This window comes from Drosophila pseudoobscura, chromosome X (genome assembly GCF_009870125.1).
Source record: "Drosophila pseudoobscura strain MV-25-SWS-2005 chromosome X, UCI_Dpse_MV25, whole genome shotgun sequence".
Lineage (NCBI taxonomy): Eukaryota > Metazoa > Arthropoda > Insecta > Diptera > Drosophilidae > Drosophila > Drosophila pseudoobscura.
In genome coordinates this window covers 64,387,377-64,404,672 of record NC_046683.1, presented here as the reverse complement: position 1 = coordinate 64,404,672, position 17,296 = coordinate 64,387,377, and the positions used below count along the sequence as shown (strand labels likewise).

General features: G+C 49.6%; 1 protein-coding gene across 1 annotated transcript; it reads right to left on the bottom strand.

The window, feature by feature from the left end:
• Positions 1–621: 621 nt before the first annotated feature.
• On the bottom strand, positions 622–16,670 carry LOC4811955 (uncharacterized). Its single transcript, XM_001352787.5, has 7 exons — positions 15,351–16,670; positions 5,647–5,905; positions 4,524–5,582; positions 4,270–4,457; positions 2,003–4,214; positions 1,666–1,935; positions 622–1,598 (listed from the first exon to the last, which is right to left on the bottom strand). Exons 1-7 carry the CDS (start codon positions 15,635–15,637, stop codon positions 1,392–1,394), a joined length of 4,482 nt encoding a protein of 1,493 aa, XP_001352823.5. The 5' UTR covers positions 15,638–16,670; the 3' UTR covers positions 622–1,391.
• Positions 16,671–17,296: the final 626 nt, after the last annotated feature.

The window sequence follows — 17,296 nt, the reverse complement described above, 5'->3', positions numbered from 1 at the left end:
GGGGAACTATTCCGATTACAGAAAGGCGTGGTAACAACAAAATGTTTTTGATTAGGGAAAAGGTCCTTCATCCTTGATAATTACTCCATTAAATCAGAGACATTTTGTCGATCACTGGATGTCATCGCACACCCAGATCGGCCCAGATCGGAGAAAACAAGATATATTTGTCTGTAGAAAATATCCTTGATCCTTGGTCCTTGATAAGGAATGCATTAGCTCAAGGAAGCTATTCCGAGCCCAGGAAGACGTCGCACGTAACGATCGTGCCTCAAATAACGGAGAAAAAAAACAAGAGTTGTTGCTGCTCGATTTTTTGTAAATTTAAAATTGTATCCATCATGATTCTGGCAAAAATCGTGCTAAAGTGTATGTCCTTCTTTCTGATGCTAATCGGTTGTCAGAACTCTCCTGGCAAAGAAAAGGTATACCACGCCCAGAGTGGGAAGCAACCTATAGTACTACATCTCAGTTACGTTGTTTGTGAAATCAATAATTTTCTTTGGTTTCATAGCAAGAAACTTTGAAGACATGGCGGCCAGCGTTCTATAGCAGCCAGCTAATGCCAACCCTTGCCAACCGCACCTCCCGGCAGCAAGTGTGCCATTCAAACAAGAGAGATTTCTTTCCATTATAAATGTCTGTAATTTGTTCAGATACATACATACATAGATTGGTTCATTGCTTGATTTCGTTTTGGTTAATTTCTGCGAATTGCATACTAAAATTAAATTACTTCAGTAGCTGCTTTTCGTTCCGCTCATATCCGTGGCATATTGTAGCAGTGTACAAATAAATCTTACGATTATGATATTGCTGTCATAAATTATTAAATCTAAATCAAACACTAAAGTACGGGGCGGGGGCAGGGCATGCGATATGTTGTATTGGCGATCAATCGATCCGATAGCAGCGTGCTTTGTAGTGCTGCTAAGCCGAACAACGCACACGCAATCAGACCCGACCGCTACTAAATCTAAATCAAATAATTTACAATACTTCTTCATGTTCATGTGACCGACGACGAGTGGATGTGATAAATTTAAATGAATGTCCGTCCCCCGGCGAGCGCGGGTGCGCGAGCGGGGGAGTCGACTGAATCGAGTGTGAGGGCTACGGCTAAGAGGCTATTGGCTATGGCTAAGCGCTAGATTCATACACGTCTACATAAATATATCACAAAATCAGTGAAATGAAAATTCGCTGGAGTATTTGCTTGTTTCGCTTTGGATGATGCATGAGATGAATGCAAATGAATGCAGTGATTGGCAATGCTGGGCACATCTCCTGTCCTCTTTCTCTTTCTCTTCCTATTCCTATTCATATTCCTATCCTGTTCCTATCCTATCCTGTACTGTCCTTTCCTTTTGTCAGCAGCGGATCGGCGTCTGTCATCTGAAGCTGATGCCGCACTTGCGACTGATCTTGGGCGTGTGTATGTAGGCAATCGAGAGCAGAAGCGGCACATCGTTCTCGGAGAGCTGCAGCGGCGTGGTAATGTCACTCAACCGACATGGATCCGTCTCGAGCAGAAAGGCGGCCAACGTCTCCGACTGTAGATAGATTTCCTGCAGCTTCGACTCCAGAAACGACAGGCACTGCAAATTAAATACAAAATCCATTTAAGTAAGGATTTGGACAGAGTCGGGTTAGGGATTTGTCTACCTCATAGGCGGGTATGCCGCCAGCGTGCATGGCCTGAACGGTTTCCAGCATGCTCGAAACTAGCTGCGACATGCCCACGGGCGAGCTCTGTCCTCCGGCATAGGGAAACTGCTGGGCCTGCGACGAGATCAGGCGCACATCCCACTTGTCCATGTCCGCCACAATGGCAATATTCTCCGCCGGCTGTGAGATGAGTGAGGCCGAGCGTGCAGCCAGTGCCAGGTCCTCGCGCAGATGCATTTCCCACTTATTTGGCGGTGCACACGTCCCCTGCGGAGATGAGAACAAAGCTTGGGTTACAATTGTTACAATTTGTAACCTTCAGAGGTTTTCTCACCTGCAGCACCATGTCGGAGACATAGTGATCGCTGACGCTCAGCATCAGCGAGGGAATGAAACCCGCTCGCAGCTGATCGCCCGGCGGCTCATCGTCCTGCGGCAGTTCCTTGATGCCAGGCACGGGTAGCTTCAACAGCTGCTGGGACACATTCACTGCCGCACACTTCGCGGCCACCGAGGAGACGGAGCTGCGACCCGAGGGCACCCTTTTGGGCTGCTGTTTTCGCGTGAATCCCGTCTGCGTTGCCACCGCTGGCTGGGGAGGTTCTGGTGCGGACTTGAGGGTATCTATGGAGGCAGCAGAGTTGACCGGCTGCAGGGTTCTGCTGCTCTGATTCTGATTCTGATTATAGCAATGCACCTCATCCGTCTCAAATTCCAGTTCGGTGGCATTGGATGGCGTCTGGTAGGTCGCCGAGGAGCTCATCATCCCACCGCTGCTGCAGACAATGCATCGCTCGCTGCCTACTGCCGGCGTTGCGCTGGGGTTGGAGTTGGGACTGGGTCCGATTGAGCTGCTGCTGGCCGCCAGCTCAGGATGCTGATGAAGTGTCACGCTGCTGTCGCTCGACTTGAGGGCAGCCTCACTCGCCTCCAGCTTGGTGGCCTTGTCCATTAGCAGATCGTAGTTGTTGGACAGCACCAGGTTCTTGCTCTTCATGTAGTTGGTGGCTATCTGGGGATACTGCTCAAAGTTGAACTTCATGCCCGAGTGCTTCTTGGCCATGCTGGCCACGTCGTGGGTGCGCTGATGCTGGGCACACAGCATGAGGGTGGCGGGGGCCTGCTTTGCGTCGTCGGTGAGATCTTCGTTGCTCTTCTTGAGATTGATCAGCGGCTCGTTGTCGCCCAGGACGAAGACCACACCATTGCCATTGTCCGCGCCGGTCTGCCTGCAGATGCCATGCTCCCGCTCGATCAGCTTGTGGCAGTGATCGAAGTGGATCTGCTCCTCCAGGCTGACGTTCTCCTTAATGGGCTCAATACCCCACGTCATGCGATCGCTCTTCCCCATGCTATTCTGCGTGATGAGGTAAGACAACGACAGATGCGAGGCGCGTCTCTCGTGGGTGAGCGGCTCAAAGTCGCCCGCGTCCAGGGCTCCCCGTTTTTCGATGGCATCTGGATTTCCCTCGACGGAGTAGCTGCTGCAGCGCCGCTCCAGCTTTCGGTTCATGATCTTAATGCCCTGCTGAAGCTTGGCCAGATCAAGGCTCAGACCATCCTTCACAACCGCCGCCATGGGCACCATGTTCCACAAGAAGTTCTTCTTGGCTGTGGCTGTGGCTGGTGGTGTTTCCGTGGCATCATCGAACTCGATGGCTTCGATGGCCCCATCATCGATGCTGCCGCCGCCTGTGCCAACGGATCCCGATCCCGATCCCGATGCGTTTGACTCATCCTCCATGCACAGCTCCACATTGTCGGGCGTGGTTACCGTCAGACGTATCCGGCCATCCTTGCCGGTGCGAAAGTACTGCTGCGCCTGTCGGGCCAGCAGCGTCTTTTTGTCGATGCCCGTGTCCATCAAATAGTTGCCAATACGTAGCTCCTGCTGCACAAAATGGGAGTCGCGGAAGGCCAGGACAGTGGGTATCTCGTTCTTTTTCAGCGTCTGCATGCCGTCCTGATCTGCCTGATCTTCTAGCCCCAGATCCCTCTCGTCCTCATCCTCGTCCCCGCAGCAGTCGAGCAGCACCTCCCCCCCATCATCCACATCGTCCGCAATGGCATTCAGATTCTGTTTGCAGGTGGCCACTCGGCTCAGACCGCCCGCACGGCGCAGCTGCGAGGGTGGACTCTTGTGCCGCTCCTGGCTCTGATGGTGGTTCTGGCTCTGGTTGACCAGATCGTTGATCAGCTGCTTGTTAAAGTCCTCCCGCTTGGCCGTGCGACGCACCTCGCTGCAGCGTATAAAGTACGTGAGGACATTGAGGAGCTTCTCCACCCACAGCTTCTCCGCTCCATAGATGATGGTGCGCACCAGCTTCGGGGGCATCCCAATGGCCCCATACAGGTCCCCCAGCTGCGCCCACAGGGCGTTGTACGGGTGCTTCTGGGCCACCTGCAGGAGCTTGGCCCTCTGTTCAATGGCTGCGGAGGCCGCAGAGGCGTCCGATCGCCGTGAGCCTGAACTGTTGAAGGCTGAAACGGTGGCCACCCAGCCCAGATGGTAGGTGAGAATCCCCGTCAACATTGTGCTGATGAAGCTGCACAAACAAGAGCGATTAGTACATCCTCAGAAAGGGAATGGAGTGCTCTTACAAATTGGAATCCTTGGTATCGGCAAAGGACAGCAAATCACAGAGTTCCTTAATGAAGCGTTCGGCCACAGTCTTGGAGTACTTGCTGCCGCTGGTGGTGATGCTCAGCCAGACAGGGGTCTTGATGCGTGGCGCCGTGAAGAGATCGTTGAACCACTGCTGTGTATCCTGCCAGGCCTGGAACATGATCTGTGGGAGGAGAGAGACTGCTATTTAGACGCATTTCAATGGCTTTCAATGCTGGTGATGGCTTACCTGCAAAAAGTTCTTGTGATTGATGTAGGCGTGCTCTGTGCTGGCCCTGAGACGACTCAGCATGGACTCGAGCAGAGCAATGTGCTCGCTGCAGAAGAGCTCCATCTCCTCCTCGAAGGACTCGCTCATGGTGATGCACACGGCCAGTCCCAGCTTGGCCCGACGCCTCAGATTGGCCTGGCGACGTCCCATCTCGGGATTGCTACGCGACTCGTTCGCACAGTAGCTGGCCCGCCTGTACTGCGGTGGAGCCATGCCACCGCCTTCGCTGCCACCGGCCCCGCCATTGCCCGATCCCTGGCTCGAGCTGCCGCCATTGGCCTGCGTGTAGTTGTCGCTGAGGAAGCCGATAAAGTCGTTCCTGGAATGCTCGTTCTCGAAGGAGGTGCGCAGGTTGCGCGAGATTCGTCGCTGCAGGCAGCCGTCGCTGGCAAACTCCTCCAGGTGCGGGGAGCTGGCCGAGAAGGCCGAGTCCATGCTCAGCTTTCGCATGGCATCCGACTGGTCGGACATCACGCTGCCCAAGCTGCTGCGTGTGGAATACTGATACGACCACTGATCTCCGCTCGAATAGGGACCACCCGCACCACTCCCACTCCCACTGCCGCTGCCGCTGGCCGAGTAGCCCGAGTCCGTGGCATTGCTGTACGTCGAGGAGTACCGCGGGCCGCTCGAATCGCTCGAATGGACTGTCGACAGCGACTGCTGGTCCGGGGCAGGCACATCGAGGGGCGGCGTCAGGCTCATCTGGCGACCCACGCACACGCTGAAGGGCATGGAGAAGGAGTTCATCGAGAGGCCATCCATGGAGCCGTGCTCGCTGCAAATGGAGCTGCGGGGCGTGGCCAGGCTGTTCATCGACAGCGTCGAATAGGGCGAGTGGCCTGCTCCACCGATGCTGCTGCTGCTCGTGGGCGTCAGGTACACCTGCGAGCACAGGATTCGCGCCGGTTCCGGCAGCCAGTGCACCTTGAGGGCGGTTCCACAGAAGGACATCGGCAGCGAGCCAAAGACCATCTCCCCCAGTGGCGTGATATCCGCTCCCGAGGGGCGATTGTGCTGCAAAGGGATTCGCATTACAATCGGGATTCTCTCGGCCGGAGTGAGTGTGTGTGTGACTCACCTTGTAGCCGTACTCGGGGCACACATCGATAAAGTTGCTGCCATTGCTGCTGGAATGTGCCTTGGCCTGGATCTTGCCGTTCTGCAGCGATGTGTACTTTTCATTCTTCACGAATTTCCCAGTGGCCGACGAGGGGACGGACGTTGAGGCCTCCTTGTGCGTCACCTTCTGCAGGGCATTGGAATCGAAGAGCAGGCGACGAGTGTCATCCTCTTTATAGAGCAGCACACGCACTTGGCTGCCCTCGAAGGGGAATCGACTGCAAATAGGGGAACAAAATATCGATTTAATAGAGGCACAAAACATATTTGTTTCCCAAAGTGACTGAAAATTGTACAATCATGCTCATTCATAAAAAAATCGGTTAACTATAGTTTTACGCATGCCTCTGGCGGTATTTCTTTGTAATCACGAGTCGCACTGACGGCTGTGATTACTTTTGGGAGGCCCCCCCCCCCCCCCCCCCCCTCCCCACACATCAATGGCCACTATCGACAGCCGTTGACCATCTTAAGAGTTCCCCTCGAAGGTCCACCCCCATAGACGCTTGGGTGTCGCAATGACGAGATCTATTATAATGCGCACATCTTTCAATGTCCCCCTCTCTCTCTCTCTCTCTCTTTCTCGTGTACTTGCTGTGTCTCTCCCTCTCTCCCTCTCTCTTTCCCTCTCTCTCTGTTGATTGTTCATTTCGATTAAATGGCAAATGCGAGACGATGCTCTATATATAGCGAGGCAAGTATTTTGGCACGTGACACGTGGATTACTCATGCCCCAAAGCGACTTCACTTGGACCTGGCCACGGGCATGCTCTGACAAGTACATGTGTACAAATCCTGTCCAGGAATTGGGTGTAACTTGAAGAGAGGGAACGAGTAGTCCAAGAGAATCCATCACTTCCATTCCCAGATATGCCACGCACCTGTTCGAGCAGTTGCTTCTCCTTCAACGGAATTTGAGCTGATTTATTTTTAGTGGGTTTATAAATGGCTTGTCTAAGTAGCGCTAAGGCGCCTCTGACTCTGCCTCTCCAGAAATTAGCGCTATAATTAACAATTAGCTCAAAATGTCGATGATAGTTTCTTCGACACTGGAGTAGGGACGGAGAAGGAGAGGCAGGGGCAGGGGGAAGGGGGGGAAGACGGGGAATTTGGGGGCCCAACATGTTTTAGAGCTTCATAAATGTTTTATAGCCTCCCCAGCCGATAAGATGGTGGGGGCCAACGTTGAACGTTGCTTTGACTGGAAGCCGGTACGGCACCACCGTACGCACCGAGAGAGATTACCCATGGAACGGTATAAGGTAGGGTGCGGTATCGTTTGGGCGGGACGGCGGTGTCCATTGGTGTCTGGCCGTGTCCGGCCGTGTCCGGCTGTGTCCGCGGCTGCTTTCTGTGTTGGTTTGAAGTCACGAGTGTGTACCACCGAACTGGATATAAATTCACGACTAAAAGACCGCTGGACGGTTGTCGGGGTCGGCCTGTTTCTTTGAGGATTGAGGCCAATTAGGCTCAGGCTAGACTGGATGGCTTTCCGACTGTCTGGGGTGGCTTACTTGTATTTGAAAGGCGGCGTAGGCATGCGACGAGGAGTAATTCCAGTGTCCCGTTACAGCTTCCAGCTACAATTGCAGTTGCCGGTGCAAGTGCAGGTGCAGACAGTTCAGTGTTCACGGATTAGGACCTACTGCTCCGTTCTGTTTGGACGGACGGACCGACGCCTGGGCTGATATCTTTATAGCTGCGATGCTAGTCAACAAATGAAGTTCAAGGCGTTTCGCCACAGCAGTGACAGTGACGGTTGTCACTGGAATGGCATTGGCGATGGCGATGGCGATGGCGACAACGTCTCGGACTCGGTAGTCGGATCGGGAATCGGGAATCGGGAATTCGTCAGAGGTCCCGTGCTGAGGCTTGTACGGCGGCGGGCAGAGAGAGACAGAGACTGATTACGGGGGGCACTCGCATATGCATTATAATAAAACCTGCCCTACTCTGTCCCGCACCTTGCCCCATGGCCTGCCCAATCGATATACATATGATATACCACCACTCATACTATGCACACTCGCACACACCATAGAGCGCTAGATAGTTAGATAGATAGATAGATAGATAGTACGAGCAACGATCCTAAACTAGGCGGCCGCCTTCGTCGTTTAACCGAGCGTTGGATGGATGGGGCATGGGGCATCCAATTTGGAGCGCGCTGCTGCCGCTGCTGGCGCTGCTCACATGACTCGCTCGGTCACCGGCCGTCGGATCCGTCCAGCTGGGTGCGCACACGACTGAATCAAATCCGAGAGCCGAGCCGAACCGAAAACAGAGTCAAAGTCGAACGAGCATCATGTGCTCCATCGTCGGCCGGCCATTTGTTGCTTGTCAAAGACGGATGTGTTAATATTTTGTTTAACAAAAAAACAACAACAACAACACCAGCAATGGAGGGAAAACAAAGAGAAAGGAACACAAGTATTCGGCCAGAAAAGAAGACAGCGATGAATGACTGTTTGATGGATTCGTTGAGAGACAGACGTTCGGCCACATTAGATCGAAGGCCAAATACCCTTCTGCGCTTCTGCTGCTCTCGAAGCCAAGGTTCAAAGTAAGCTGCTAGTCGGTGGTAGGGGAGGAGAAGGAGGGGCGGGGGCGAAGCGGAGCCTGACCTGGCCAAGAGAAAAAGCCAAGCCAACACAAAAGAGATCTGCGCGAAAGCAATTATCGGACGTCCGCTAAGCAGAGACAGAGACAGCAAAAGAGACAGAGACAGAGACAGAAAGAGAGAGAGAAACAGAGACAGAGGCCAGGGCAGGCAGGCAGGCACTGTTTATTCTATTCTTTCGTTGCTTTTATTTTCATTATTTTCTTTCGCTGGGGGCCACCGCCACCGATGGGATGGTCCCTCCCCCCCTCCCCACAGGGGGGATCAGCGGCATTCACTTGGATCACATGCTTTTTTCAGCTACGCAAGCAAAAACAAAAGCAAGCCAACAGCCAAACAAAAATTAAGCAAATACATGCAGACCTCAAGAGTACACATGCACATACATGCATACATAATGAGTGAGAGCCAGTGTGTGTGTGCTAGTGTGTGGGTATGCTGCGGCCAGCACTTGAAGCAAGGTGTTCTTGTACAAGGTGGAGTGCGGCAAGTGGCCTACATTTCTTTACCTTTCTTTGTGCTCTCTTCAGAGAATAGCCTTTGACCATGCCTCACCCCCACCCAAAGACACCTTGCAGTTGAAGACACTCGGCTGCTCTGCGCTCTCTCTCTCTCTCTCTCTCTCTCTCCTTGCGGACTGTATTTTGATTGATTTGATCGCGTATATTTATAAAGTAGGTGGGGGGGGGGGGGGGGGGGGGGGGGGGGGGTGGTGGGACGGGCCAGTATCCGAGGCAGGGCCAAGTGGCATTCGAGTGGGTGACAATTGTTATCGGGCTTTGGGTGGGATTATGCTTTGATTAGCCCTTGGATTTTCCATGCCTCAAGAGAGACGCGACGCCAATGATTGATATGGGAAAACTACACCAAACCGGAACGGCAACGCCACAGACGATAAGCGAAAAGTGTTTCAAACTTTTGCCCCACACACATCCATCAATAGTTGGAGTGGTGTGGTGTGGCACAGTCGGGCTCCTCTAAAGCGAATCACTGCACATTGGAGTCTGCAAATTCGGCATGCAGAAGCTTCCCTGTTCCCTGTTCTGTCTACACGTGTCGGCTACTGGTCGCCGGAAGAGAGGGGTCGGAGAGCGGGGGAGGTGGAGGAACCAACAATTATTCTAATCAAATCAACAACTGTTAATGACTTTACAGAGCGTGTCTGTCTCTGTTTTCTCCCTCTCTCTGTCCTCTTTGTCTGGCTTCCTCTGTCTTTAGCTCGGTCCGTCTGTCTGTCTGTCTGTCCGTCTGTCTATCCGTCTGTCTGCCTGTGTGAGTGAGTGAAAGAGAGCGTGGCAAATAAAAGCAAAGCACAGATTTCCAAAGCGACGACAACAAAGCACAGGCACAGTAAAGCAAAGCAAAGCGAAAACCACAGCAGCAGCAGCAGCAGCAAAAGCAGCAAAAGCAACAAAAGCAACAACCAGTTGCTCCATTCAACAAGTCACATGACCCAACCCAACCAACAACCACGATGGCGACGATGGCGACGTTTGGAGACTTTGGTGACGCTGGGAGACGTTGGCGACGACGACGACAACGACGACAACGACAACGACAATGGAAATGGAAATGTACAAATGGGGGGAATAACAAGGGGCGCAGCAGCTGCCCAACAAATTGTCTATCATTATCAACGGCCTATTATAAACAGTTATATACTATATACATATATATATATATATATATATGGTCTTATATTATATGTAAGTCTACTCTCGTATATCCCTCAATTGTTGTCCAGTGTGCGAGCAACGACCTTCACCTTCACCTTCACCCCCACTGCCACCTGGGCAGGGAAGTGTGTGCAAATAATGAATGTCAAGTTCAAGGCAATTCGGCAAAATCCGCTTCCTCTGGCTGTGCGAATAGAGGGGGGGAGGGGAGTGGTGGGGCCAGGCGCAACATAAGATATTTATCAGCCATGCAAACAGACGGACGGACGACGGCCGGAGCACACACCAGAGCCCCAGAGCCCAGTGCCCGTCTCCGTATGTTGCTCACAATACTAATGAGCAAATGACGACAAAAATATCGAGTGATTTTCATTGTCACTTGAGACCAATGCAAACAGACCTCACCAGACGGCAACGACGTTGACAACCGATCGAGGTCTGGAGGAGGGCGGCGGCCCAATCAATCAATGAATGCGACCCCTCCCACCCCCCACCAGAGGCGGAGGCGGAGGCAGTGCCATGTGTGGGCGTTCTGCGGGGCACTTGTGACACCTGGCAAATACACACACAAACACACAGCAGAATAACAGATAGTGACTCAAGTGCTGGGAGCCCCTGAAAGCGATGTGAGATCACGGATCAACATCCATTTTTTAGTACGGAATCATCTTTGGTACACAGATGACGACATCTAGTCGATCTTTTTGTGTTTCACCTTAATCCAACAATGTATCATCATCCCCATCATCAGCAGCAGAGACGAGTAGAAAATAGAGAAACTTCCGTCACTTTCAAGGAAATACTCGTATATAGAAATGTTAATGAAAAGATTGCGGGCTTGAGGGATCAATTAAAACTGTTTCCATTGAGCAAAGAGCAAAGCAAACCAAAGCCAAGAGCATTAAATGATTAATGAAACAAAGAGCGAGAGAGAGAGAGCGAAAGCCCTTGAAGATAAAGCAGAATCCGAGTTCTTTGTTAGCTTTTTCATAATACATATATGTAGACCTCGAGGTCTCCGACTGAAGTACGGATCACAAATTGTTGACCCCCGAGAGTATGGGCTACTACTATCCGAACGATCTGTTCAGTTTCTGTTTCGGAAACTTAATATACAAAAAAAAAACAATAATAGTCATACATCCAGTGGCATTTATTTACACAATTGTTGACTCAAATCTCATAATATTTCCATGAATTTCAAGTGCTTTGGCTTTGGTTTTCCGGAGCTAAGACAAAGGCAAATACAATAGTAACCCGACCCGTACAAATAATTTAAATAGAGCTAATGAATGGCAGATATTCGAAATTGGCTTAGCAGTGGTCGGTGGGCAGGTGGGCGGGGGGGGCTGGGCATGGCTTCTGTTAATAGATCTTTCGGCTTAAATTAGGGCTCCAACCGTGCCTTTTGTACTTGCGGGTACTTTCGGGCGCTTACTTTGTTTGTTTGCTCATTATCAGGCGGCGGCAGTAAAAAAACAAAACAACAACAACAACAAAAAATAAAGGTATGACTATTTTATTTTTATTTATTTTTGTCAACCTGATAATGAGTGACAACAACGATGCGGCAGAGGCGGCAGCGGCAACAGACAAAGCAGCGCTGGATAGGAATCGGCCTGGGCATACCGCAGAGATACCCATTACCCAGACCGTAGTGCAGCAAAGCATATACCCAACCTTTACAGGGTACAAAACTGGATAAGCGCCGACGTCGACGACTCACTCATATGACTTGGCAGACCACGCGACTTCACACATGAACCCAAGCCCCCACACAGCCCCGCGGCACACCCGCGCCTCCACTCACTGTGTTGCCATTTAAATGTGCTGATTTCTGTTTGCCCCCTACTCCTTCCCATACTCGGAACACAACAACAGCAGATGGCTGGCTTCTAGTGTGACTTCTCTTTATTCATAACTCAATGATGAGGGCACGAGGCAGGGGATGATACTATTTTTGGATACATTTATTTGGCCAGACAAGATGGCACCACATCACATCACATAAACATATACAATATACATATGTACGATCGTTACGATCGTTACGATCGATGTAAGTTCGATGGATTCACACCTGTGCCGTGACAGTCCCCCACTCCACGCCACACCACACCATGCCACGCCACCCCACGCCACCCCACGACACTCCACTCCACTTCACGGTGGAGAGCACCGTTTTGATTGATGTCTGATGTCTGGAGGGGCAGTGTTTGGCCAAACAATTTGCGGGCACTTATCGAGCACTATTAATGAATTTCTAATTTACGACTCATTTGGCATGACACTAAGCCGGCGAAAAGGCTCTAAGTGGAATCATCCATAATGGTTCACTCCTAGGCGGCGGCGGCATTCATTCAGGCATTCAGTCGGTCGGTCAGTCGGTCGGTCGGTCAGTCGCCGCCAGTTGGACAGTTGATGAAAGAGATTGATATGTGATATGTGATTTGTGAATTGTGATTTGTGGAGCTATCAGCGCTTTGTTCGCTTTATTTAATCGCCAATCAGAGAGATCTTGTGTAGTGCTTCACACGTGCCTGAAGCTGCCATCGGATCTTTGGAGGGCTTTTCTTAGCCCATATGCGCACACAATGGGAATCTGTTGGCACAAAGTTTTCCACCCTTGGTGCTAATTTCCTGCCGAATATCGAATCATCCGAAACGAAAGCCAAGACAGCCGTTCGCAGCCAGTTGGCGATTCGCGATTTCGATCTGCGATCTGCGATTCGCGATTCGCGGGGTGTATGAAATCACAATTTGTATATAGAGGTGGAGCTGGAGGTGCTGTTCGGCTGTTTGCTCGATATGGTCTTTTTGCGTGAAATCCCCGAACTTATCGGGAATTAATACCAGCCCGCTAATAGCTGCTATATGGTGTGTACATACATATACATATGTACATACGTTCACATGTGTATATTTTTGGACAGACCGTACGATGTCTCCGTGTGTGGATGGATATCTGGGGAATGACTTGCGAATTGGGTTAAGGAATTTTCGAATGCGCCTTGCCTTCTTCTGAGGCACATGATGGACCCCCGCCTCCGTCTGGTTTTGTTTTTTTGCTACCCATATATCGAAAATTTAATACAATTTTTTTTATGGCTCTCTTGTCATGTGACCAACTGGCTAGCAAATGTCTAAACATGGTCACGATCTGGTGGTGCTGTTGTTCATATGATTCACGGCGACATTTGGTTGATTCACTTCAGGTGTCCAGACCTTGAAAACGTATGGAACGAATGGTGTTGTATCGTATCGTATCTTATAGTACAGTATCGTATAGAAATTTCCAGAATTTAATTTTTCTGGCTTTTCTTCTAGTGTGTGTGTGTGTTTCTCTCTCTATCTCTATCTCTCTTTTATTCTTAGACGAAAAGTATTTATAAACCACTTCTTTTGGCCACGAAACACACAGACCAAGCAAAAATATGAACGATAAGTGGGGTTCAGGCGGTTTTTAGTCATCTGTCATGGAAAATTACTCCAGAGGGGGAGGGTGGGGCGCGGCAGTGACTGTTAAACAGTAACAGTAAATAATGCCAAGTGGAGTTAATTTTTATTAATAATCGTTTTGTGTGTGTGTAAGCGTTTATTTAGTTTACAGCGAGTCAAAAAACCTGACCTACTACAAAGATAGCGGCCCGAAGGGAGGATGGAAGAGAATGAGAGGGTGTGAGGTGTGGGAGTTGGTCGAGCCAGCTGTCAACACTACGGTTTACGGGGTTTTGTTTTTTTTTTTTTTGTTTCTCCTGTTATTTTTATTTTAAAGTGTTCAAAGTGCAAAAACCCCGCGCTTAATTAGCAGAGCGAAAAAGCTTCTATCACGTGATGGCGCGCTCGAATGCTGCCTGGCACATAAAAGCATGGACAGGCGCGGCCATAAAAGTATATACACCCCGCGGGTATTGGTCAATAACCACTCGAATCTGACAATTTCACCATTACCCTATATATATATATATATATACCTATATACATGTATATAGTATATAGAGATATATGGAGCTGTTGTTGCCTACTGGCACCCGCTGCCGTCGTGTTATCGGTCAGACCCATTAAACGGGGCGCTAATCAAGTCGATCGAAAGATTATGGCCGAAACGAAAATGTGGGGGACAGCGTTTCGTATGCAAATGAAAATTGCAGTGCACCCACTCCGGCGCCCACCGCTGTTAAATCCAGTTAGAGTTCCCAATCAGAGCAGCCCACCCACACACACACATGCTCTTTGTACCCATCCCGCGCGCACGAGTGTCAAAAATCAACATTGTAAAGGCAGCATAAATAATAAAGAAATGAATTAACGGCAACCCACAAGAGCCAACACAGCGAGAGCGAAAGGGATAGAGCAGTAGAAGCAGCGAGAGCGAAAGAGAAAGAGCAGCAAAAACAATGTGTATGACATAATAATCACGAGAGCAGGCCGCGAGCGCCGATTAGCAAGTCATGTGATTCGCTTTTATTTACATTTGCGCCTGACGTTGCCGCCGCCGCCATCCGCTACCGCTTCCCGCTCACCTATCAGCGAACGCCCACAGACCACAGACCACAGACCAAGCAGAGCGAGCAAGAGAGCAAGAGAATCAGGTTGAGAGTGAGACGGCGCGCACGAGGCGATAACGAAGAGAGAGAAGAATAAAACGAAGGGGGGCACAGTTGTTTGCGCGCGCAGCTCAATCGGGGGCGGGGGCGGTGGCGGGGGGAATAGAACATTGCTATCAGTGTAGTTGCTGTTTTTGTTGCTGTTCCTGCCATGACTGCTACCCAATGCACTGCTGGGGGTGGCGTATAAGCCTAGGCTTGCAGTGGGGAGCTTTCCTTATGGATATACAGTAAAGTCACAAGATACTGAACCAATTACGGGAATAACTTAGTTTTTTGGGTAAAGGCCAGCCCTTATCTCACTTAGAACGCGTTCACTGTATCGCTGTCTCCTCTATCAATATCAATGATGCATGGCCTACGTGACGCTCTCTGATGCACAGCGAATATGTTCGTTGGGTTATCGGCCCCGTTTACGCTTGCCAATTTGCGTACGAACAAAGAGAAGAGGAAGCAACTGAGTGCAGGTACAAGGAAGGGAGCAGGAGAGGGAGCAAGAGAGGAAAGCGTGAAACGCATCATGAGAACGCCTTTTTGTCAGAGTGTGCATGCATGTATGCGTGTGTGGATATTTGCAGCTGTCGTGTGATGACTGCGGCTGCACCTTTTGTTGTTCGCATTTATCGACGACGAACTAATACCGGGTGTTAGGTATGACACACAAACACACACAGGCTCCTAAACTCATTTTGGCCTGTGTGTGCATGCAAAGGCAAGGAGGTACATACATATATACGTAGATAGGCAGATAAACACTTACCTTAGATAATTTCGCGAAGTTTGTTTTGTAGCTTTTGCGGACGACGAACTATTGCCGCTGCCAGCAGAGACAGCGGCATGAGTGGAGGCGGGGGAGGCGTGAGTTGTACGTGACGCCGACGCTGCCGGTAATGATGTTGTTGTTTGGCTATTAATTAGCGCTGCTGCGGTTTGTTGGGACGCGAACGCAGACGCGGTCAGCGCTGACGCGTGCGTGGGTGCCGCTGCGGCCGCTACTGTTGCTGCTGCTGGTGCCGACGGAAAGAACAGTTTATTCAATAAGGCCATAATAACATACAGTGTGCGCAATCATTTAATAAACACATCTGGCCAATATCCTAACAACAATTTATTGTAAATCACTGTAAATCTTTTCACACAAAAAAAAACACACAGACACTGTTTCACTCTTTCCTTGGAATGTGTCGGGTGCCGTTAGTTTTTCCAACACGCGCGCGATAGAGACAGAGAGAGAGCTAGAGAAAATGATGCTTGGCTGCCACAATTAAACTTTCGCTTTGCACTTTTCTTTGCATCTGCATACATCTACATCTGTATGTGTGTGTGTATGTATGTCTTGCTGCTGCTGCTGCTTCTTCTCTTTCTTTTGCCAAATGATCTCTTCCTGTAGTTGCCGAGTATTCACAGACACACACTTGGTTATTTATTTGATTGAATGAATATTGCTATTTTTGCTTTGCGTTGCTTTTGCCCTCATCCTGAGCGGCGGAAATCGCTGCTCTACAGGTCTTTACCGTTCCACGCCGAAAAGATGTGAGGCCCCAAACAACGTTGGCGTCCGCTTTAAAAAGTTTGCAAGAGGCGCGCGTCGGTGTCGTTGTCAGAGCGCGTATGTATAAGTGTGTGAGAGCGGAGACAGAGAGCCATTGCGATGTATGTGTGAGAATAACAGTTGCTGCCGCTGGCGGGGGCTATTACTAAAACTAGTAAGATTTCCCTCCTGCTGACCGTCGTCTTGGCTTCTTTCCATCTTGCTGGAGCTGGAGCTTTGGCCAATACACAATTTTGTGTAGTTTTTTTTGTTCCTCCACTCCATTCCACCCCCTGCTTCAATTCACAGCTTTTTGTATTTGCTATCTTAACACGAAACAAGGCATTGCTTTTTATCACTTATTGCAGCTGAACACTTTGTGGTTGATATTGTCCATCAAATAAAGAACTGTCACATTTTATTAATAAGCTAAAATCTGGCTAATTTCACGCATACTATAAACATATAATTTATAAACATATGTTTATTTACAATCCCCAAAGCAACAACAATGCAACCAGTGTGACCGTGGACTTATCGATAAAACACATACGGCCCGTTCCTCGGAAATATACCAAAACTACGTTACAAAATTTCAAAATATACCGTAAATATATTGACGAATTATTTGTAAGCAACCTGCGTCATATTCCTCGTTTTGGTATTCGGTTGAATATTACTATTTAACTACGATCCTCCGCTGTGAATCCATAATTTAATAAGATTAATAAATCAATTTCCTACAGGAAAACTTAAATTTAAGTTTTCATCTTTGTTGCATTGCCTTTAAAATTATGTTTAAGGAAAAAAAATTTCCACTAAACTTATTTCTTTACATGGTAACTACACGCCAACTACACATTTGCTAGATATTAACTTCATATTTATGTAATTACCAAAAGCGACACCTGAAGGGAAAATTTGTAAGTTGCCAACACTTTTTCCTTCTTGTTCCATATAAGCCGAGTGGAAGCGCCAGTGTGAAAAACCTTCGTTAATAAACTTTCCGCTCCCATGTTGCGGGACATGTGGAAAGTATGGAATGAGACTCATTGTTGCTACCGATTCAGTACCCGATTCAGAGAGCGAAAAATAGAGCTTTAACCGATTTGAAGAGAGCGAAGAGTAGTCCTAACGCGTTCTATGGGCTCAGCTGGGAGTGTGCCCGTTGGCTT